At 44.4% G+C, this 22395-nt stretch overlaps 2 protein-coding genes across 3 annotated transcripts in view; both read left to right on the top strand.

Annotated features, from left to right (window-relative positions):
- Positions 1-10: 10 nt before the first annotated feature.
- SFXN2 (sideroflexin 2) lies at positions 11-16483 on the top strand. Of its 2 annotated transcripts, none has more exons than XM_020967547.1 (12): positions 11-119; positions 10013-10198; positions 10396-10566; positions 10776-10874; positions 11180-11255; positions 11537-11622; positions 11806-11866; positions 12520-12586; positions 13025-13074; positions 13649-13698; positions 14301-14348; positions 15010-16483. In XM_020967547.1, exons 2-12 carry the CDS (start codon positions 10038-10040, stop codon positions 15107-15109), a joined length of 969 nt encoding a protein of 322 aa, XP_020823206.1. In that variant the 5' UTR covers positions 11-119; positions 10013-10037; the 3' UTR covers positions 15110-16483. The 2 variants fall into 2 exon arrangements, with proteins under 2 accessions (XP_020823206.1, XP_020823215.1); XM_020967556.1 differs by having other exon boundaries at positions 13649-13678; positions 15010-15098.
- Positions 16484-20267: 3784 nt separating this feature from the next.
- BORCS7 (BLOC-1 related complex subunit 7) overlaps positions 20268-22395 on the top strand; it is a 115771-nt gene continuing 113643 nt past the window's right edge. The window contains exon 1 of the mRNA XM_020967631.2: positions 20268-20477. The gene's annotated coding sequence lies outside the window, so the exon portion shown is untranslated. The remainder of the gene's footprint in view (positions 20478-22395) is intronic.

Here is a 22395-nt window from a genome sequence, read left to right as displayed (position 1 = left end):
GGAAGCAGAGGCGTGGGGGGCGGAGCCGAAGGGAGGCCGAATACTCCTGGGAGGGGTGGCTGTCTTTGTGAGCGCGCTTTGCTTTCCAGTGACTCTGTTGACGTCTGGCCTGGCTTCAGGTTTGACTTTCTTGGAGTAGTCTAGGGGCCAGGGTGGAGGGGCGGCATTGATTGTTCTGACTTTTCCTGCGGACTTCAGTGCCTGGCTTTTAGTAGTAGGGAAGAGGAGTTCCTTTCAGCAGGTTCAGGGTGTTCAGACGTCAGGTGTGGTGCCTACGGCTGAGTTCCCATGTGCTGCGGCTGCCGCGGGGTCAATATGGCAGAAAAAAAGGGGCCCACGTTGGGAAGGTTGGCAGTACTCTTCCAGGCAGCCCCTTGGAAAAGAGGCCGCAGTTCCCCTCCCCGCCCCCCCCAGAGGCAGCCCAGTTTCCCCCCTTGGCACGGGCGGAGAAAGACCTCTACTGCGTTCATCCAGTCTCTCCCCCACCCCACATCGCAGAGCCCTGTACTGGGTTGAATCTCTCTAGAGGTTGGGGCGCAGAAGGCGCCGTCTTAGAGCTCTCACTGGGGAAAGGCAGGTTCCTGGAGGGTAGGGACTGACACCTGGCAACTGCCTGAGCTTGGATCCTGGGAGCCTCAGATCTCTACAACTCCCCAAGCACTTACCCTGGAGGCCAGTAGATGCTACCGCAGCTCTGGTACTGATAACCAGGGTGCCTCCTTAGAATACTCATCCCAGGATTGAGGTGGGGGTCTTCCAGGGCAGCTTCAAGGGCCAGAACAACTTCGTATTGCTTCTTGCCTGTTTGGAATGGGGGAGTCGATCTGTAGTGAAGATATGGCTACTTCAGAAATGCTCCTTCTAAGCAGTCTGAAGCTTTATTAAAACTAATGACATTTGCATAGTGCCTCAGTGTTCACAAAGTGCTTTATTGCCGTTCAATTTTGTCGGAGGCTTCCTGACCCAATGGGCCATACTTGTCCATGGGGTTTTCTTGGCAAAGATGCTGGAGTGGTTTGCCATTTCTTTCTCCATTGGATTAAGGCAAACAGAGTTTTAGTGACTTGCCCAGGGTCACACAACTGATAAGTATCTAAGGCAGGATTTCAACTCAGGTCTTCCTGACTCCAGGCCCAGACCTCTATCCACTGAGACACCCGGCTGCCTCTTTCACAGAGTGCTTATATTACTTGATTTGATGCTCATATAACCTGGTGAGGTAGGTGGTACAAGTATCATTATCTCCAATTTTCAGATGAGGAAATTGAGTAACAGTCATTTAGCGACTAAGGTACAGATTCGATGTAGCAGAGCTAGTAACTAACAAAGCAGGGATTTAAACCCATGTTTTCTGACACCAAATAAGTATTCTTTCTATAACAACATAGCTGTCTCTTTGGAGGAGTAGAAATAGCTTGGGTTTAGAGGTTTTAGGAAGCTATGTGTCTTTAGAGTTCGTAGCTGTAGGATCTTCCTCTGGTCACCTTCTTTAAAAAAAATTAGTGATATATTTTCTTTTTACATCACCTACTTTTTGGTGTATTCTTGCCTTCTTCCCATCCCCTTTCAGAAAACCATCCCTTATAATACTTAAAAAAACCAAAACAGTTCAGCAAAACTACCCAACATATTGTAAAAGTCTGATATATGCAGTGTTCCATACCTACACCTCATTTCTGCAAAAAATGGTGGAGGTGGTCACCCTCCTAGCCCCCATTTTGGGGGCAAGAAGGAGTCAGATTTTGATAGTAGTAGGCTTTCCTGTTTGGCTGGAGTCAATGTTCTTTGCCCACAGGATACCTCCTTAATTAATCATTTGTTTTGGATGTATTTGTAGAACTAGACTTCTGTGCTTTATGGTATGTAATGGTTTTTATTGTTGCAAGAAAGCTTTATTGTCAGCACTTAATTTCAGGGTTCAGGTTAGGCCCAAGATAGGAGAAGCTCAGGTCAGACTGGCGGGAAGGCCCAGCTTCTAGTCATGTTTCAGGCTGTCTCCAACACGCACTCACCCAGCTCCGCCTGGGGGTCACTTGCAGGTTCAGGGTAGTCAGGATCAGGGCAGTTTTCATGGCATCCAGGCTGTAGCCTTACTCATCTTGGGCAGGTTTCTGCACTGGCTGAAGGAGGATGTCTCCCTCTTCCCTCTTTTCTGTAATCGCAGAAAATGCTTAGCACCTATTTGTCCTTTGCAAACTCATGATTGGAAAAATTTTAATGCCTAAGGGAGGGTAGCATCTTCCTCAAACTAGAAATCCAGGGACAGTTAGGAATAGGAGGCTTATAGGTAGAGGTTGGCCAGGTGATTAACAGTGGCAAAGGTGGTCTCCAGACTACTGTCTCTTGTGCTAAAGAGATCATGGAAATTTCTGCTTCAAAATGCTTAAGATGTTCACACCTTGTTTACCAGAGTTGGTGGGTGTAAGTATAAGGTTGAATTAATAGCTTCATATCTCCCATTTTTGAGATTGTTTGGGCAAACCCTAACATCTAGATGTTTTTTGTTCAAAAAGAGGTACACACTATTAGTCACTGAGCCCAGCAAGGGATTGATGGTGAGCCATTAGTCACTCTTTGTTCCTTTTTCCTTGGTGTAGAAATGCCAAGGGTTATGTGCCTTCCTTTCTTACTTGCATAGAGCTTAAGGATGCTATGAGGGTAGAGTTCTTAGGAGGGAAGAAGAAAGTTATCTGTATTTTTTCTATCCAACAGAGTCTAAATATAGGCATCTCACATTTCTTTTGAGCTAGTGCAATTCTGCTTCGATCATAGAGTACAGCACCTTCTTTGATGCAAGCACACCATGCTAGGTGGTCTTTTGACAGTGTCTCCCATGTCAAACAATCGATTCCAAAGTTCTTTAGAGAGACCTTGAGAGAGTCCTTGTATTGATTCTTCTGACCATCATGTGAATACCTTCCTTATGTGAGTTCTCTGTAAAATAGTTTTTCAAGCAAATGTACCTTTGGCATTGAACAATGTGGCCAGCCCATCAGAGCTGCACTCTCTACGGTAGAGTTTGAATGCTTGGCAGTTTAGTTCTAGAAAGGATCCTTTACCTGGAAGATGGTCCTCTACCAGAGAGCCAATGTGGCTTCAGAAAGGGCTGAAGAATGGCCAACATGGTGTTTGCTGTCTAACAACTTCAGGAGAAATGCCAGGAGCAGAACAGAAGTCTGTATACAACATTCATTGATCTGACCAAGGCCTTTGATATTGTCAGTTGTGAGGGCTTATGGAAAATTATGTCAAAATTTGGTTGCCTGGAGTTTATCAATGTTGTACATCAATTTTATAACAGCATGCTTGCCCGGTTTCTGGATAATGGATGCTGCTCTTGTGCTTTCCCAATCACCAGTGGAGCGAAGCAAGGCTGTGTACTTGCTCCCATGATTTTTAGCATGATTTCAATAATGTTGTCAAATGCCTTCATTAAGGACAAACACATGGCATCAAGGTCAGCTACCACACTGATAGTAAATTATTTAACTTGAAAAGTGCATAGTTCTTTTAATTAAAAAACAGCACACAGTGGAGTTCAGCTTTCTTCCAGTGAACTTCCCAGCAACTTCTCCGGTATTTTCTTCGGCCAATCCACAAAGCAATGGCTTTCTTCCAAGAACAAAGAGAAGCCTTTCCCCTGGCTTCTTCACAGTTTTTTTTTTCCACCACTCTTAATGTCTCAAATCAGAGACTAGTGGTCAGTGACTCTTCTTTCCACTATGAGATAAAACTTACCAATTTCACATCTCTGCCAGTTATAAAGCCAGTAGTCCTTATTTAATCTTGTCATACTTCAAACTGTTACTGGACTTGCCACTTTTTCAGTTATCATCTCTCATACTCTAAAAACAGTAACATATAAATGAGCTGAAGGAACATAATGCTTTGTAGCCATTGTTATCTCAGCCATTTCTCTGCACACAAACAGGTACATTTGTCTGAGGGGCAGTCCTCTGTTTTGGTCTCTTAATTGTCTGTGTCTTTTCACATTTTATCTGAGAAACTGTTTCCTCAGAAGTGAAGTTTATCCATTTTTTGTATGCAGCAGTTCTTTTTCAGCCTCCCTTTTTTTTTTTTTATCATTTTTTACCTGAGGCAATTGGGGTTAAGTGACTTTCCCAGGGTCACACAGCTAGTAAGTGTCAAGTGGTGTCTGGTCTGATACCAGATTTGAACTCAGATCCTCCTGACTCCAGGGCCAGTGCTCTATCCACTATGCTACCTAGCTACCCTTCAGCCCCCCTTTATTAAACAAATTATTTTTAACATTTATTTTTAGAAAATTTTGAGTTCCTAATTCTCTCCCTCCCTCCAAGTCCCTCCCCAACCCATTGAGAAGGCAAGCAATTTGATATCAATTATACATGTGAAATCATGCAAAATATATTTCTGTATTGGCCATGTTGCAAAAAAAAAAGGCAGGAAAAATAAAGAAAGTGAAAAAAAATTATACTTCAATCAGCTTTCATTCTGGAGGTAGATAGCATTTTTCATCATGAGTCCTTTGCAGTTGTCTTGGATCATTATATTGATCAGAGTAGCCAAGTCTTTCATAGTTGATCATCATTACAATATTACTGTTACTATATACAATGTTCTCCTAATTTTGCTCACTTCCCTTTGTATCGTATCATATAAATTTCCCCAGGCTTTTCTGAAACTATTCTGCTTGTCATTTCTTGTAGCACAATAGTTGTTGTTCAGTTGTTTCAGTCATGTCAGACTCTTCATGACCTTGTTTGTGTTTTGTTGGCAGAGATACTAGAGTGATTTGTCATTTCCTTCTCCAGCTCATTTTACAGATGAGGAAACTGAGGCAAAGATCACACAGCTAGTCAGTGAGGCTGGATTTGAACTCAGGAAGATGAGCCTTCCTGACTCCAGGCCCAGCACTTTATCCACCAAGCCACCTAGCTGCACAATAGTATTCTGTCACAATCATATACCACAACTTGTTCAGCCATTCCCCAATTGATAGGCATTCCTTCAATTTTCAGTTCTTTGCCACAACAAAAAGAGCTACTCTAAATAGTTTTTTACAAATAGGTCTTTTTCCTTTTTCTTTGATCTCTTTGGAATACAGACTTAGTAGTGGTATTGCTGGGTCAAAGGCCATGCACAATTTTATAGCCTTACTTCCAAATTGTTTGGGCATAGTTCCAAATCTTCTCTGTCCTGGCCCTTTCAGCATTCACACTGTTGACATGCCAAATGGGCAGTACCTTACATTAATATATAGAATTAATATAATATCTTAATTAATACCTTACATCAGTATATAGAACATAAAAAAGAGAGGATGGGGAACTAGGCCCATGATTTCATTAGTATAGGAAATTCCATTTACCAATTCAGGTAAGCATCTTCTCTGCAACTTAGTCTTAGAGAATAAACCCAAATAAATACCAAGTAATTAAAATACGAGAGAGTTTATGAGGGAGGGAAATGACAATTGGGAGCATCAATACATTTTTCATAAAGAAGTAATATGTAAATTATGTCTTTAAGGCAGAGGAATTTTTTGAGTTGGAGGCGAGGAGAGAGTGCATTCCAGGTATGGAGATGGCTAATATAAAGGAATAGAGTTGGGAGATGAAGTGTCCTGTTTGAGTCACAGAGAGAAAGCCTGTTTGGCTTGATCACAGAGTTTGGGATGAAGGGTAATATACAATGAGACTTGAAAGATAGGTTGGGGCCAGGTTGCAAAGGACTTTAATCGGCTAATGTAGAAGATCAAATTTGAGCAGAATATGACAGTTGAAGACCAGGGTAGTGGGGAAGGACAATTAACCACTTCGTGCATTAGAGTCTAAGTAATATTTTGCCTTCACTAAAGCCAGGGGTGCTTATGGCTCAATGGGAGTGGTTTTGAACTTCCCAAAGAAAGATTTGGATTCTACTTATCTTGTCTTTTACAGGAAGAACACAGGCTATTACTCTTTTGACCCCTGGAAGGAATGTAGAAGGTCTTGTTAGTTAATAATAGTCCTTCACAATAGTAGTTCTTTAGCCATAAATAAATGAGATAGATATCTGTGAAGGAATATGGCTGGGAAGGGAGTGGAATCAGAGTAGACTGCCTGGGAGGGTGTTTTATGTCAGCAACTCTAGTGGTTGGTGGAATTTGGGGAGAACAACATCCTGCTTGTGATTCTCAATGCCTACAGATTGGAAAGAATCTAGATTCTGACAACCTACTGGGAGTATTAAGTGGTCTTCCGTGGGTGGTCTGGCCTGGATTGAGCAACCCCTGTGGCCCTGTGATCCTTGAATCAGCCCAAAGGATATTTGGCCAACCATATCTGTCTCCCTTAACTTTTTCATCTTTTAAGTTAGGGGACGTAGACAGGAGCTCTAGGAGATTGAAGTATTCTTGCTGAAAGGTCACAGCTTTATGGTAATAGGATCTAAGGAAGGCACATAAAGTTCTGGCCATCCCCCTCACTACCCAGTACCTGATCTGTTCTTAGAAATGAAAGGTCAGAGAGGGGAAGTGGGCTACCTCTCCGAGGGCCTAAATCCATTCCCAAAATGAAACTAGGAAGATGCTATTCTCATAGGCAACTATGCTGCTTTTGGACTATAGTTTCTTAAACTGGGAGTCCCTGAACTTAAAAAAAAATTTTTGATAACTGTATTTCCATATAATTGGGGGTCTGGGGGTAAATTTATGTATTTTTTTTCTCATTCACTTTAAAAACATTCTGAGAAGAGATCTGTAGACTTCACCAGACTGACAAAGGGCTCCATGACACAGAAAAAATTACAGACTCCCTGCTACAGACTGTATCTGGAAAGTTTGACCTATAGACCAAGAATCTGTCTTGGTCTTGAATGCCTGAGCTGGTGATTCTTTCCTGAGCACCACTCCCATGTCTAGAACTACCTCTTGGGCAATGTTTCTGTTTTTGGAACAACACATTGGATGACTAGGGACTGGGGATAACATGGCTGGAGCATCAGATCTGGAAGGGACCTTCAGTATTCCCTCTGTTTTTACAAATGAAGAACCAGAAACTCAGAAGGAAAGTGCTTTGCAATTAGTAAGCACTTAGTAAATATTTGTTGAATTGACTTGTCCTCTGTGACTTAGTTACTCATTGGCAGAACTTCAACTAGAGCCCAGATTTCCTGAGTTTCAGCCCCAGTATTCCTTTCACTAGACCCTGGGAAGCTACACCTGTAGAAATTGTTGAAAATTTAACTGTTAACCACCGGCTGAAATGTTGAGTGCCTCTCATATGCATTGACTGGAAAACAGTGATAGCCCCTGTTGCCCAGAAAATACAGAAGCAACATAGTATGGTGAAGATCCTTGGATATGATTTTAAGTCATAGCTTTGCCACTTCCTAGCTTCATGACCTTGGATTAATCATCTAACCTCTCTAAACCTGTCTCCTCATCTATAAAATGGGAATAATAATAAGGTGCAGCATGAGGGAGTGGAAAAAGCTCTGAACTTGGAGACAGGAAGTGAACTTGATGACTGAGATCCTAGGGCAGACAGTTTACTTTTCTGAACCTAGGTTCCCTCATCTGTAAAACGGGTATAATACTTAGACTGCCTACCTTACAGGGTTATTGTAAGGAAAGTACTTGGTAAATTTTGAAGCACAATATAAATATCAGCTATTATAATGTCTCTGTCAATAATGTGAAGTGTTGATATGCCTACTTCTTCGATGAGTAAACCAGGAAGAGGAGGAATATAGGGTCTCTACCCTCACTGTGCTGACTATCTGGTTAAGGAGACAAGAGACACCCGCATGAAAAGTAAACTAGCCCTTCAAGATTTAGATAACATAAATGTCTCAGGCAGTTGAAACATTAAGTTATCAATGATGGCTAGTCTGACTATTTTATTCTTACTTCCATTTATGTAAATGTAATTCAATTCAACAAATATTTATTAAGCCCTGCTCCTATGAGACACTGTGCTAAGCAATGGGACTACACACACACACACACACACACACACACTAAATGCTTACACTTTGTTGTGGAGAAACAACACATGCACAGAAGATTAAATATAAAATATAAACACAGTAATTTCTGGGGAAATAGAGCTATTGGACAGTAGATTGTGACACCTCTCATAAGCACTTGTAATGTTCGTTTGATTCGTAGTCCTAAGGAAGAGCTGGAAAGGGGAACCCGCAGGGCACATGACCAGTTACTGTTCTGCCTGGTAGTGAAAGCAGCATAGAGTGGGGAGGTAGGGGGGAAGGGGGGGCCTGGCTCATTATTAGAGGGCAGAGGCATGTTTGAGGTACTCAGAAGGTAATCTCCTTGAGGGCAAGGACTATTTTTCATTTTGTCTTTGTCTCCTCAGTGTCTAGCCCAGTGCCTTTCTTGCCTGCTTGTTGACTTGGATTGAATGCGGTTCTTAGGTCACTTTTTCAGATGTCCTACATTTTCCAAACCATCCTGGTTCTTCCAGGTCAAGCTTAAGGCCCTTTTGCTTCATGAAGCCTTTCCTGACTGATGTAGCTCACATTGATGTCTCCCTTTTCTGAACTTAGTCTACAATGCATATATTCTATACCTTCTAGACCTTTCGGAGCCTTCTAGACCATTCAGATTACATTCAATCGATCAATCGATAAACATTTTCTTACACCAGTTGTGTGACTGGCATTGAGCTGGGGAAAAAGACAAAAGTAACATAGTTCTTGCCCTCAAGGAGCTGTATGCTTTTTTTTTGGGGGGGGAATGTACATATAATCTAGGTAATTTATCCGTGAGCATGGGGAAGAACTAACATCTGGATATCATTTGAGCTAAACAAAAAGGCCAGTTTAACTGGATCAGAGAAAATATGAAGAGGGGTATTGTGTCATAAGCTTGGAAAGGTGGGTTGGAGCCAGGTGTTAAAACGCTGGGTGTCAGACAGGAGTTTTTGTTTGATCCTGGAGGTACTAAGGAACCACTGGAGTTTATTGAGCAGGGGACTGACATAGTCAGAGTTGTCCTTTTAGGATTCTCATTTGGCACCTGTGTGAAGAATGCATAAGGAGAGATACTTGAGACTAATTAAGAGCCTTTTTGAATAGAATAGTGTAAGATTGTGCTGGGGTGGGGGAGAGGTTGAACTAGAGTGTCAACTGTGTAAGTAAAAAAAAAAAGAATCAGGTGTAAGAGAGGTTGTGGAAGTAGAATCAACAAGACTTGAGAATCGAAGGAGAGGGAAGATGTGAGTCCCTTTCTCTCTCTCCCAAGAACTTCCCTGGAGTCTTTCCCTACTGCCCTGGGGCAGGGGTACAGTTGAGAAATCCTTGAGCCTAGTGAGAGGAGTGTCTTGGGCTGGTGTCTTGTATCTGTCTCAAGACTACAGATCTGTTAAAATGCTAGTGGGGACTGTACAAACCTGAATCTGTAAACCTGGGTGACCAGAAAGATGGTGGTACCTTGACAGAAATAGGAAAGTTAGGAAAAGGGGTAGGCTTAGGGGGAAAGATACTGAGCTCTGTTTCAGGGAGGCTGAGTTTGAGGTGTCATGAGGACATGCAGTTGAAATGCCTGAGAGCCAGTTGCTGATGCAGGGCTGGAACTCAGGAGAGAAACCAGGGCTGTATAGACAGATCTGGGAGTCAGCTGAACAGAGGTAATGATTATATCCATGGGAGCTAACGAGGTCACCAAGAGAGGAGGGATAGAGAGAAGAGGGCCCAGGGCAGAACCTTGGGGAATACCCCAGTTAAGGGGTGGCATATGGAGGTGTTCTAGCCAAGGAAACTAAGAGAATAGCCAAGAGAGGGCAGTCCATTGCTATCTAGTTGTTCCCTGTCTGTGAGCTAGACTGAATTCCCTTAGGGCAAGATTGAGTCTTCTGTTTCCTCTTCAGAATGGTCAGGAACAGGGCTGAGACTAGCAATGGGGGACCAGGAAGAACCTCTTGGGTTTCCAGCATGGTATGGGGTGCTAGTGCTGGTGGCAGTGATTGATATTTGGATTATCACCTCTGAGAAACATCCTCAGTGCCCTCTTCATTCCCCCATTTCCCAGTTCCCTGGTTCTGTGAGAGACGAACATGGAGGTAGATTTGTCCACCTTCAATATTGATACTCCCCGATGGGACCAGAGTACCTTCATGGGTCGACTGAAGCATTTCTTCAATATCACGGACCCTCGTACGGCTCTTGTTTCAGAGGGGACATTGGACTGGGCCAAAATTATGGTTGAAAGTAGCCGGTGAGTATCCATCGGTCCCTAGCAGCTCCAGACTTGTGGCAAGGGTTGGGCCTAGCTGGCATTCTGGATAGTTAGAGATGCCTAGGGTGTGTGTGAGTGTGTGTACTTTGGGAAGGTAAAAGAAAACAGACTGGTTGGGGACTTTTTCTGGGAGACTGACTTTTTTCTTCCCCTGGCTTGGGGGCTGAGGGTTACAGGCATGGTGCCGTACCGCCAGGCACCAGCCAGGACCAGCTGCTGTATGCCAAGAAGCTATACGACTCAGCCTTCCACCCTGACACTGGGGAAAAGATGAACATGATTGGGCGGATGTCATTCCAGGTGCCAGGAGGCATGGCTATCACAGGCTGTATGCTCCAGTTCTATAGGTGGGAATGGCTGGGGGTGGGTCGGTAGGGAGGGCTTGACAGGGACCCCAGGCCATTTTCCCCGTTCTAGATAGAGTGGGGAACGGCTGTATCCTCTATTTCACTCTCTAGCAGCTTTAGAGCTGTTGGCCCCCACCTGGGATGGGGTACTATGTTCTTGCCATCAGATGCTTGACTCTTCCTCTCCACCCCTTTTTTTCCTTTGACAGAACTGTGCCTGCAGTGGTTTTCTGGCAGTGGGTGAATCAGTCCTTCAATGCATTGGTCAACTATACCAACCGGAATGCAGCCAGCCCTATATCAGTCAGGTAGTGACTGACTCACTCCCAGCACCTTGGGGCTCACTGCTGCTAAAGTTTCTTCACAGCTCCCTCATTGATTCCAGGGATAGAAGATCCCCAGAGTCTGTCCCAGTAGGGATAGTTGGAACATATCTAAACTAATGCTCTTTATTCTTCCTCCACCACTGTGGAAAAGAGTGTTGAGGGCTGACATCTTACTCCCATCTCAAGGCTAACTTTCTCTACAGCCTGGTTTCTGTGTCTTTGGAGACTCAAGGCTCAGGGGCCAACTTTCATCACATCTCGCTCCTAGCATCTCTTTCCTCCTCTAGGCAGATAGCTGTATCCTACTTCTCAGCAACCACCACAGCCCTGGCCACTGCCCTGGGGCTTAACATGTACACCAAGGTATGCCATGGGTCCATGGGCTGCCACGAGGGGGCAGCAAAGTCCAGGGGAAATGTCGGGTGGGTATACTGGTGGGGTTACTACAAATGAGATGCTGCTGGGGCTGGAGGATAGGTGTTGGGGTAGAGGGCCAGGGGTCCCTTTTGTTAACCCCATGGGGGAGAAAAGGAATGTCTGGGGCTTGATTTTTCTTCTCTGTTTTTATATGACCCTTGGAGTTTGTAGATCCTCACACCTTCCTCCCTTCTTGCATAGGCTGACATCTCCCACTGTCCCCACAGAAAGCCCCACCGTTGCTGGCCCGATGGGTACCCTTTGCTGCCGTTGCTGCTGCTAACTGTGTGAACATCCCTATGATGAGGCAGCAGTGAGTAGCATTCTCCTTCATGTTTCCTTTCTTGGTCCCTCCTCAAATGGTCATGCATAAAGTTTTCTGCTTGTATGTTATATTCTGCAAGTAGTAAGCAAGCGCCTTGAGAGGAAGGACTGGTTTTTCTTTTGTTTTTGTATCCTCAATGCCAATACTTAGTGATCATCCATCTGTGTCTAGGGAGCTCATCCATGGCATCAGTGTGACTGACAGGAACTCTCAGGAGTTGGGTCGATCACGGGTGAGCTAGAGGCATCTGTGTGTTTGGGGCTGAAGGGGGGGGGAAGGGAGGAAGCCAGAATTCCTTCCACATTCTAGGCATGTGCTGATTACTGAATGTGAGTAATGATTTATACCTCTTTTCTTCTGCTTTTTTCTTTGCTTATGACTTAGCCTCTTTAATTCTTTCTGCTTTCATGCTTGGCCATCCATAGGGCCTTTTCTGGGGATTATGGCTGGCCTTTGGGTGGTGTTAGATTTAGCTGTGGGCAGCTGGGTGATACAGTGGATAAAGTGTCAGGCCTGGACTCAAGAAGACTCATTTTCCTGAGTTCAAATCTGGCCTCGGATACTTAATAGCTGTGTGGCCCTGGGTAAGTCACTTCACCCTGTTTGCTTCAGTTTCCTCATCTGTAAAATGAGCAGGAGAAGAAGACAGCAAACCACTTCTGTATCTTTGCCAAGAAAACCCCGAATGCAGTCACCAAGAGTTGGACATGACTGACTGAACAACAACAGAGGTGTAGCTGTGGTCTTCTAGTAAAGCTATCCCCTACACATTTCAGATTGGCTCTCTCAGGGCTGTTGTGCTGGTGCTTGATCCCTGCAAGTGTGTGGAGTGGGCTGGGATCTAGAGTCTTTGATGGTTCTTTCCTTTCTTCTCCCTGCTCTCAGAAAGCTGCAGTCATTGGCATCTCCCAGGTGGTCATTTCCCGAATCACCATGGCAGCTCCTGGGATGAGTAAGAATTTGACAGCCACCCTTTCCCTGGGAAAAACCTCCCTGGAGGGTGGGAGGACTGAGAATGGGGGTGGGGGTGGGACCCAAGTTTTACATTGTCGTATTGGTTTTGTTGGGTCCAGGGGAAATAGGCAGCTTTTTGGAAGTGGCAACTGAGGCCAGTTAGGTTGTTGAAGGTTTTTAAGAATTCCTTCCAGCCTTTCTCATATAGGACTTTGCCCTCTTGCTCTCTTCTTCCACATGTGGCCTGGGATTTCGGGTGGGGTGAAGAATGTGACGGTCAAGCTAGTTTCTAGTTTTCCCCCTGTGTTATTGAGACTTTGCTCTTGAGCCACCAAGAAAGGAGGCAAAGGAATGGTTAGTTCAGTAGTTGGATTTCAGAAGGGAATTTGGGATGCCCTTCTTGACTTTACCTTTCCTAATTTTGTTCCCTCTTTAGTCTTGCTCCCAATCCTCATGGAAAGGCTGGAGAAGTTGGCCTTCATGAAGGTGAGTGATTCACAGCACCACGGATTCAAAGCTAGAAGGAACTGGAGAGGTCATAAAGTCCAACTGCTTTGTTTTACAGATAAAGAAACAGAGGCTGAAAGAGGTTAGGGTCACATAAGTGTCTGAGTCAAGATTTGAACACAGGCCTTCCTAAATCCACTCTCCACCCTGCCACCACATTGTTGTTTCTCTCTCCTCCTCTCCCTACCCATTACCCCAAAGGGGACTGCACCTGGGATTCTTAATGCTTGTAATTCTTTCCTAGTTACTGCACTTAATCCCCTTCCTCTCCTTTCCTCTCCTCTCCTCAGCAATATATCCTAGGGCTCACAATAGAAAGATCTTCTGTATAACTCTTCTCCTGGTGTGGTTTCCAGCCTTCTTGTAAGAATGAAGAGAAATTTAAAAAATAATAAAGAATGAAGGGGTCAAAGGGTCTCCCTTTACTCCCACCTCCCCACAGGCTCTCTGTCCCTCCATTTCTGCAAGGAAAATGGTACCTGGGTCTGCTTGCTGATAGCTGGACAGAAAGTCACAGAAGCTCCATCCATCTATATGTCTGTTTTTCTTTCAGAAAATTCAGTTTCTGCACGCCCCACTGCAGGTGATGCTAGCGGGGGGCTTGTGAGTATTGCTTTCTCTGGCTTGTGTTCTCAGGCACCCTGGGAGGGACACTCAATCCACATTACAGACAAGTATGTGTGTTGCCAAGTTGTGTAACATGTCCTGATTTAATATTTTTGGAAAGCAAATGGTGTCAGAGGTGGCCTCCAGGGTAAAGGGAGCAATAGTTTCCCACCTGGAGGGGTCTCTCTGGACTGTCTGTAGAAATAAGTGGCAACTATTAACTCTCACAGTGCCCTTTAGCTCCATGGGCTTCCATAAAACTTTGCACTGAGCAGAGCTGGGTAGAGGGGGTTGGCAGTGACCTGACACTGGTTCAGCTAGAGCCATGTTGAGCTAGCCAAGCTTGTATAGCAAATTAAATCCATGGGTCCCTTCTTTCATATGATCTCTATTTCCTTGCTTGTCATCTCTCCTTTTACCATGCACTCATGCCCTTTAGGAACTTGAAAGTGACAAATTTCACTTGGGTATCAGAGTGAATACCTGGGTACTTGAGTGGAAGAAAGGGAAGGAAAGACACTTTGGTATTGATTGTGAAGGTCATTGGACCCTTGTGAGCCAGAGTTGGGAATGACTTTGTATATCCTTTCCTCTTACAGTCTGGTCTTCATGGTACCTGTGGCCTGTTCCATCTTTCCACAGAGATGGTAACTCTTCATTTTTTCTTTTGTTTAAGTGATTAGATACTTCTCCATTCTTGCTTGATGCCTTGGAGGTAGAGAGGGAATCATAGGAACGTAGATTTAGAGCTAGAAAGGGCACTTGAGGTAATCCAGGCACATCAAATAAGAAGACTGAGGCTTAGAAAAGGAAAATTACGTGCCCAGGGTCCTGCAGATAACATAGTAGAGCTGAGATTTGAACCTGGGTTCCCTAGTTCCAAATCCCATACTCTTTCTACTGCATCCTTTCCAATGCTTCATGCATGACCAGAGGTCACTTCAGACAAGGTCATCAGCTCAAAATCCTGTCTCCTTTATATTGTGTGACTGATAAACCAAAGCTCTTGGCTTTGGGAAGAATAATTATCTCCATGGTACATGGGCTGTGTAGCTAGTGTTCATTCCCATGGGACCAGGTAATAACAGGAAGTCCCTTGTCACTACACAGTCAGCAGTCACTTTGGCTTGAACTAAATAAGGTGGTCGATACTATATTTGCAGCTGAACAGTTACTGGCCAGGATGATTCTTCAGAAGTGTTCTTTGTCCACAGTTAGCACAGTCCCCTTTCCCTGTCCCCTCTCCGCCCTCCAACAGTGCTTTGTTTCATACCTGGATTATTAAAGGCGTCACCCTTCTTTTCTCAGTGAGATGGCAGTTTCACGTCTGGAACCTGAGCTCCAAGACTCCCTCAAAGCTAAGCATGGAGACCTCATATCTTTCGTCTACTTCAATAAGGGACTCTGAAGTATCTCCTTTTCATCTCCTGGCTACTGCAGCCTCTCAGAACTTCCTTCCTCCCCTCCCACTTCCCAAAGAAGCATAAAAGTCAGGCTGAATTGGAGGGTGGACTAGATTCCATCTATGCTCAAGCCCTGCTCTTCCCACTGCAGGTTGCTAAGCCTGTAGGGGAGAGAGCATGGAATAGTGACAGGACAGAAGCCAAAATCTGAGTGACCAACTATGAGGGCTTTGTTCCCCCAGACCCTACTCCAATCTTTTTTACGGCCTCCCTGTCACTCTGGGACATTATCAGCCTGTACACCTAGGGTCTCTGGTCCCTTATGGAGAAAGGATCTTCCAAGGTGTGGGTAAAGGGAATTAAGGGAGTTCCCCAAGGTTGTTTTCAAGAGAATGGGGGCTAGTACTTTGGAATTCCAGGTTATACTCTGGATCAGAGAGATTTACTTGACCAAGAGGGGCAGCAGAGAAATCTCCAAGGCAACCCTTCCTAGTTCTAACTACAGATATGCTGAAAAACTTATGGGTGCCTTTTTCCCATGTCTGACACTTAGTAGCAATGTGACCCTAGGAGAGTCATTTAACTTCTTTTGGTGTCAGTTTCCTATCATAAAAATACCCAAAGTATCTACCTCACTGGGTTGGGAGGATCAATCGAGAAGGTTTATTGCTTTGAAAACTTAAAGCATTCCATCAATGTCAGATTAGTATTACTTTTTCCATTCCTACTTCGATGGCCACTTTGTCTTAAATCTGCAAGGGCTGGTCTAACAATCCCGTGCAGATCGCTGGCTGCCAAATCCTAGCTTGCTGAAATCCCCTGGGAATGCAGGTGCTGAGGCTGGACTTCCCATGGCTGGGGGTTTATAGGTAGTGCCTGTGACCATTGACTGGTCACTAGGCAGGCTGGTTGTTTAAGCTGTAGCTGTGAGCAATCTCTTGGGTGTTTTTTTGCTGTTTTTAGGTGGAAACTCACCTGATCACAATTTTTTTAGTCAAATTTATCACCTGTGAATGAAAGCGCCTCCCAAGAGCCAGTGTAGTTGGGTAGATCTCGACTGAAACTTCTGGGCAGGAGTAGGTTGAGGTGCCATTTCCTAGTCCTGTCCCTCCCTGGCCTTTGCCAGAGTAGGAAAGGGAAGAATGATTCTGATGCAAACAAAAAAGACCCTTCACTCAAGTGCCAGTCCTCTTTCAGCCTTCCCTACCCTAGTGTCCCCACAGAGGCTGAGCTGCCTTGTTGGATTTGGGGGGTCATTTCTTAGTCCTCTGGGGCTAACACTGACAAGGATTTTGTCTCATTTTCTGTTTCTTGAGAGGATCTTACTGTGAATTGCATAAATCTTTTTTAAAATCTCTTCAATAAAAGGCTTAAACATCTCTTTTTATGGTTTGTTTGTTTTTTGCTAGGCTATGGCATTAAGTGACTTGCCCAGGACCACACAGCTAGTAAGTGTCAAGTGTCTGAGCCTGACTCCAAGGCCCAGTGCTCTATCCACTGTGCCCCTACACATCTCTTTTAAGTGTGATTCAGTCATCTCTTAGCATGCTTTGGCCCCCATTGGTTTATGGATTCTCTCAGGGTGGTGTGGAAATGTGCCTGAAGTCTAGAGCCTTTGCATCTGATATCGTTAGAAAGAGTAAAGGGAAAGAGCCTTGGGTGGGTTCTTGGAGCCTCCCACTTTTTCCTTTCCCCACCCTCAACATCCCAGAGAGTGAAGCATTGACTAAGCTGGGGTTTTGGTTTTTAGCAGATGTAGGAATAGAAAGATAGGCATAGCTTCAAGCCATCATAATGGGCTCTTGCCAGCACCTTGCTTCATATTAATTCTGATCCCAGGAGGTGATCCTTTATTTCCAGATATCTTTCCTAAACCATAGCCCTTCCCCAGTTCTCTCTACTAGCAGCAGGTATTTCTGCTCTAGTCCCTGCTCATACCCCGAGATTACTCTTGCTCCTATACTCAAAGCTTGCAAATATATATAATATAAAATTGTAATATATAATACATAAACATATAATACATATATAAATATCTATCTGGGACTTCATAAAATTCATACAGCACTTGATATGCATCATTTCCTTTGATCCTTAAAATAGGTAGGTAGTTGTTACCTTGACTTTACAGGTAAGAAAACTTGCTTAAAGCAGTAAAGTGACCTACTTTAAAAAAAAAACCAAAAACCTATGAAGTGGCAAAGCTGGAGTTTGAACCCAAGTTTTCTAAATATTATATAAAGTATTATGTAGTACAATGGGAAATTTCCCCCAGAAAAGTTCTGGCTAAACCTATTAAACTGTTTTTATGCTTGTCCTGTCTTGTCCTATCCTAGATCATCTGGATAAGACTCCCTTCCAAGAGACCTCTGGGGGGTGGGGGGCTGGGAGGAGGGGGACGGTGGGATCCCTGCCAAATCCAATTAGTGCAAAATGTTTGCCAAACCAAACTGCCTGGCTAAATTGGCTATTTATTTTCTGGCTTCCTAATGATGTTTACAGCTAGTCCTTTGTTAGGAGGATTAATTAACCCCACCAGGACAGAACAGGGTCCCCCTGTCGTGAAATGAGCCAGGACCCAGCTTGCTGGACCCTGCTCCCAGAGAGCATGATTTGTGGGGCTGGTAAATGTATTTCTAAGAAACTGGAAGTTGGAGAAGCAGCACTGTTGATACTTTTTCAGCTGGGGAAAGCAGGATGTTTTAGAGCTGAACTCTGCCTGGAAATTTCTGAGCCTAGGCAGAACTTCATTCCTGCAGAGGAGAAAGCTGTTTATTCTGCCTTGGCATAACTGCTCATGGGAAAGATGGGATTGGGCTTATTGTATATGGATCTAGAAGACAAATGTAGGACTAAAGCAGAAGTTATATGAGATAGATTCTGACTTAGCATAAGAAAGAGCTTCTAAATAATTAGACCAGCCCTACAGTGAGGTAGTAGTCAATTCCCAGCAATTCAGGTCCTCAGTGAGAAACGAGAGCTATTACATATTATAGAAGGAAATCAAATTTCAGAAGTAGGTTGGATTAGATGACATCTGAAGTCCTTTTAACTCAGATTCCATGAGAAGGAAACCTGACCCCCTTTGACAGCATCTTTTCTGAGACCCTCCTGTGCATGTTTGAGGTTAGTGGAAAGATCCTTCAATTCTAGTACTGGCTCTGCCATTTTAAATGACTGTGAGACCTTAGGCAAATCACTTCCCTTTTTCAGGGCTCCATTTTTTTGTCTGTAAAATGAAGGGAAATTTAAAGTTACTTAAATTTTTTTTAGCATTTAATAGTATTTAATTTTTTGCAATTATATGTCAAGATAGTTTTCAACATTCATTTTTGTAAGATTTTGAGTTCCAAATTTTTCTCCCTCTCTCCCTTCCCTTCCCTCTCCCCAGGACAGCAAGCAATCTGATATTGATTATACATGTACAGTCATGTTAAACATATTTTCACATATAAGTCATGTTGTGAAAGAAGAATCAGAACAAAAGGGAAAAACACAAGAAGGAAAAAACAAAACAAAACAAAAGTGAAATAGTATGCTTCAATCTGCATTCAGACTCCATAGTTCTTTCTCTGAATGCGCATAGCATTTTCCATCATGAGTCTTTTAGAATTGTCTTAGATCATTGTATTGCTGGGAAGAGCTAAGTCTATCATAGATGATCATTGCACAATGTTGCTGTTACTGTGTATAATGTTCTCCTGGTTCTGTTCACTTCACTCAGCATCAATTCATGCAAGTCTTTCCAGGTTTTCTGCATGTGGATAGCATTTTCCATTGTGTGTCTTTTGGAGTTGTCTTAGATCATTGTATTGCTGAGAAGAACTAAGTCTTTCAAGGTCAGTCCAACAGTGTGGCTGTTACTATGTACAATGTTTTCCTGGTTTTGTTGAGATTTAGGAGTTTAGGGGTGCTGGGACCCCAAAATCACAACAAGCGTGTCCTGTCTGAAAGAATTCAATCCAAGCTTTCTTTTAGCCAAAGACAAGATTTATTAGGACATCTGTCATATTAGGCAGATTCTTAAGGAGTCTGAATGTTAGTGAGCTATAGGCTAGATTATAAGAATCTCAGCACCTTAATAGAGACAAGATGGACCTTATATGCAGAAAGACAGAAAGGGATCTAGGAGTGGCCAAGCAGTCAGCAAGGACTGAGGTAATAGAATGCCAGGGACCTGGACCAGGTGGCCAAGGCAGAATGGAGTTTAGATAGGATTAAAGGTGGGAACTGGCCATAGGGAGGTAAGACAATAGAAAACTAGGCTAGGTTAAAGGCAACAGAGAATTGGGAGATTGGGTGTAGCCACAATGAAAGGCCAGTTGATGGGATTATGGTGTCAGGCAAATGCCAGAGATTTGGCTATGTGGGAAAGTCCAGTGTTTTTCCTTTCTGGGGTCCAGATCCCAACCTCATCAGTTCTGCTGATTTCACTCAGCATCAGACCATACAAGTCTTTCCAGGTTTTCCTGAAATCTGCATGCTCATCATTTCTTACATCACAATAGCATTACATTACATTCATATACCACAACTTGTTCAGCCATTCCCCAAGTGATAGGCATCTTCTCAATTTCTAATTCTTTGCCACCACAAAAAGATCTGCTATAAATATTTTTGTACATGTGGGTCCTTTTCCCTTTTTTATGATCTCTTTGGGATACAGACCTAGAAGTGCTATTGCTGGATTAAAGAGTATGCACAGTTTTATAGCCCTTTGGGCATAGTTCCGAATTACTCTCCAGAATGGTTGGGTCAGTTACTTTGAATTAAAATTTTTTTTTGATTCTCATCTAATATGGGGGGAGAGGAGATCAAACACTTCCGCCACACCCAATAGGGCTGCCTCTTACAATGGCCCTGCCCCTTCTGGTCTTCTTCCGCCACCCTCTGGGAATGGGAGAGGCCTTTCAATTGCTCCTGTCGCGTCCGATGTAGTCCGGCTTGCCCCTACTTTTCGTTGGCCGATGGTCTCCAGATGGCTGTTCTTGTAGGCGGTTCCGCTTTGATGGACAGGCGTGGGGATCAATGCTGGAAGAGTATGGGACCCAAGCCGAAGGTTGGAAGGGCTAGGCGTCTCCACGCCTGGGTGGGCCCAGGCCTGGGGGCGGTACTCTCAGTGAAGCGGGGCGGAGCCGGAAGTTGGGGCGGGGGATGAGAACGAAACAGGAAGAGGAGCAGGGAAGAAGGAAGAAAGGGGAAGAGGAGGAGGAGAAGGAGGAGGAAGAGGAGGAGGGAGGCTGTGGCGGCGGTGGAGGAGCAGGAGCCGGAGCCGGAGGGTGATGGAGAGGAGAAGGTTCCTGGGCGGCATGGCGCTCCTGCTCCTCCAGGCGCTGCCCACCCCCCCTGTCAGCCAGGGCCGAACCCCCTCAGGTAAGGGAAGGGGGTCCAGAGGGGAGGGGGACCACAGGACCACAGTGGGAGAGCGGAGATGGGCGCCGTGACGAGGGAAGAGAGGGGTCCTGAGCGGGGTCTGGGGGTGCTTGGGAAGGCAGTAGGACGAGAGAAAGGGCATCCTAAGGGGGTGCTCCTAGGGGAGGAGGTTCGAAGAGGGTATTGGGTATGTGTGCCCGGAGGGTGGGCTTCAAGGACCCGGGAGGTCCTGAAGAAGCTGTGGTTGCAGCGGACGGGAGCCTTTGAGAAAACTGGTGCTGGGGGGAGAGAGCAGCGCCATACTGGAGGAAGGGACCCTAAGGGGCACCCCCTGAGGTGGGACATTAATGCCAGGCTTTCGGGAAGGGGCTCTGAAAAGGTAGGGTTTGAATTCTAAGTGGAGCACCAGCCCAAGGGTGGGGGGAGGGGTTTCTGGGACTATAGATTTAGAGTTGGAAGGGAATTCCTCCTTAGAAGTCATCTAAGTCATACCCTGGTCTATCTCTTACCTCGTCTTAGTATCCTTATTTAACGGATGAGAAACTGAGGCCTAAGGAGATTAAGTGACTTGGCCGAGGTCACCACACTGGTAGTAAGGGCCACTGCCAGGATCTGAATCCGGTTCCTGTGACACCAATACTCCCTATGCTGTTCATAAGAGATCCTACCCAAAGATGCATTGGTGCCAGACCACCGAGTGGTAAAGACTCTGAAGGCGCACTGGTGCTTTATTAAGTGAGAGGAGGTCCCTGGAGGAGATATAAGTCCTGTTCTTACAGGTAGTATAGCATACAGTACTTGGTCATGAGTGGCTGTGGCTGGCATGTGAGCTAGCTTGGAGGTGAAGAATCCTTGGAGGGTAGGCAGGTTGAGCCCTTTAGGTAGCAAGAACTCTGGGTAGCAACTTTGGGTTGTGGAAAAGGATTGCTGCATTTCCATTTGGCATAAGGCTCTCAGGGCAGAGCTGCTGGTGCTGTAGGGTTTTTTGGGGAGAGGGAAATACTAAAACTGGCGAGTGGGGTGCCCTGGCTTTTCTTGCTTGGTGACTTCTTTGCTTTCCCAGGAGAGAAGCTGTTGGTTCTGATTTCAACTGGGGATGGCATTGCGAAACTGATGGGAGGGGTGCTACTGGTGCCAGATGGGGTGGGGAGCAACAGGGGGAATCATACTTTCTGTCCTTTACGTTTGTTACAATGTGTGCTAGACTGCTTTCTTCACTTTCTATTATCTTCCCTTTCTTTTTTTGGAAGCTTATACACAAAGAACATAATGGCAAACCTTGGTTTAACTCTTGTCCATGAAGTGTCATGGTCAAGACTGTAGAATAGGAGATTCCAGTTCTTTGCCTACTTCTTTTAGGTACATTCAAATACATGTTTACTTGGACTGGGCTTTTTCTTTTCTTTCCTCTTCCTCATTTTCTGTCTGTGTATCTCCTCTAGTACAGACCACAGTGCTCTCCATGAAGTAGGTCCTTAATAAATGTTTGAAATACATTGTTAAATGGGTGAAGAGATCGGAGAAGCCAACTTTTTTGTACTTTCATCCCTTCAATTCAAATTTGATTTTTGTCCAATTAACACTTAGACTGTCTTAATATTATTGCTTGGTTGTTTCCATTATGAACCGACAATAGAAGTGTCATACCCTACTAAATCTAGAAAAGTTAAATCTTAATTATTTCAACAGTATGGAGGAGCAAGAGAATTTTGAGATCTATGAGAGAATCAAGGTGAAGGGAGGGCCCTGATTATTGGAGTGACCCTGCCTATACCAATACAAAAGAAGGCCAAAGAATTTTACTTTTACATTGTTTTTTTTTCCTGAAATTTTCTAAAATTTAGTTCCTAATAACAAAATAATTTCTAAATTTCTAAAATTTAGTTCCTGATACCTTAGTTAAAGTTTTCAGAGAGTT

This window comes from Phascolarctos cinereus, unplaced genomic scaffold (genome assembly GCF_003287225.1).
Source record: "Phascolarctos cinereus isolate Bilbo 61053 unplaced genomic scaffold, phaCin_HiC Scaffold_3;HRSCAF=262, whole genome shotgun sequence".
Classification (NCBI taxonomy): Eukaryota; Metazoa; Chordata; class Mammalia; order Diprotodontia; family Phascolarctidae; genus Phascolarctos; species Phascolarctos cinereus.
The sequence above is the reverse complement of the archived record's forward strand: the minus strand, read 5'-3'. Positions and strand labels throughout refer to the sequence as shown.

Excerpts from the sequence above, each read along its gene's own strand:
- SFXN2 (XM_020967547.1), top strand. The coding sequence starts at position 10,038 with ATGGAGGTAGATTTGTCCACCTTCAATATTGATACTCCCCGATGGGAC. Across the intron at positions 11,623-11,805 it reads ATCCCTATGATGAGGCAGCA|GGAGCTCATCCATGGCATCA; the intron begins GTGAGTAGCATT and ends ATCTGTGTCTAG. Across the intron at positions 13,699-14,300 it reads GTGATGCTAGCGGGGGGCTT|TCTGGTCTTCATGGTACCTG; the intron begins GTGAGTATTGCT and ends TTCCTCTTACAG.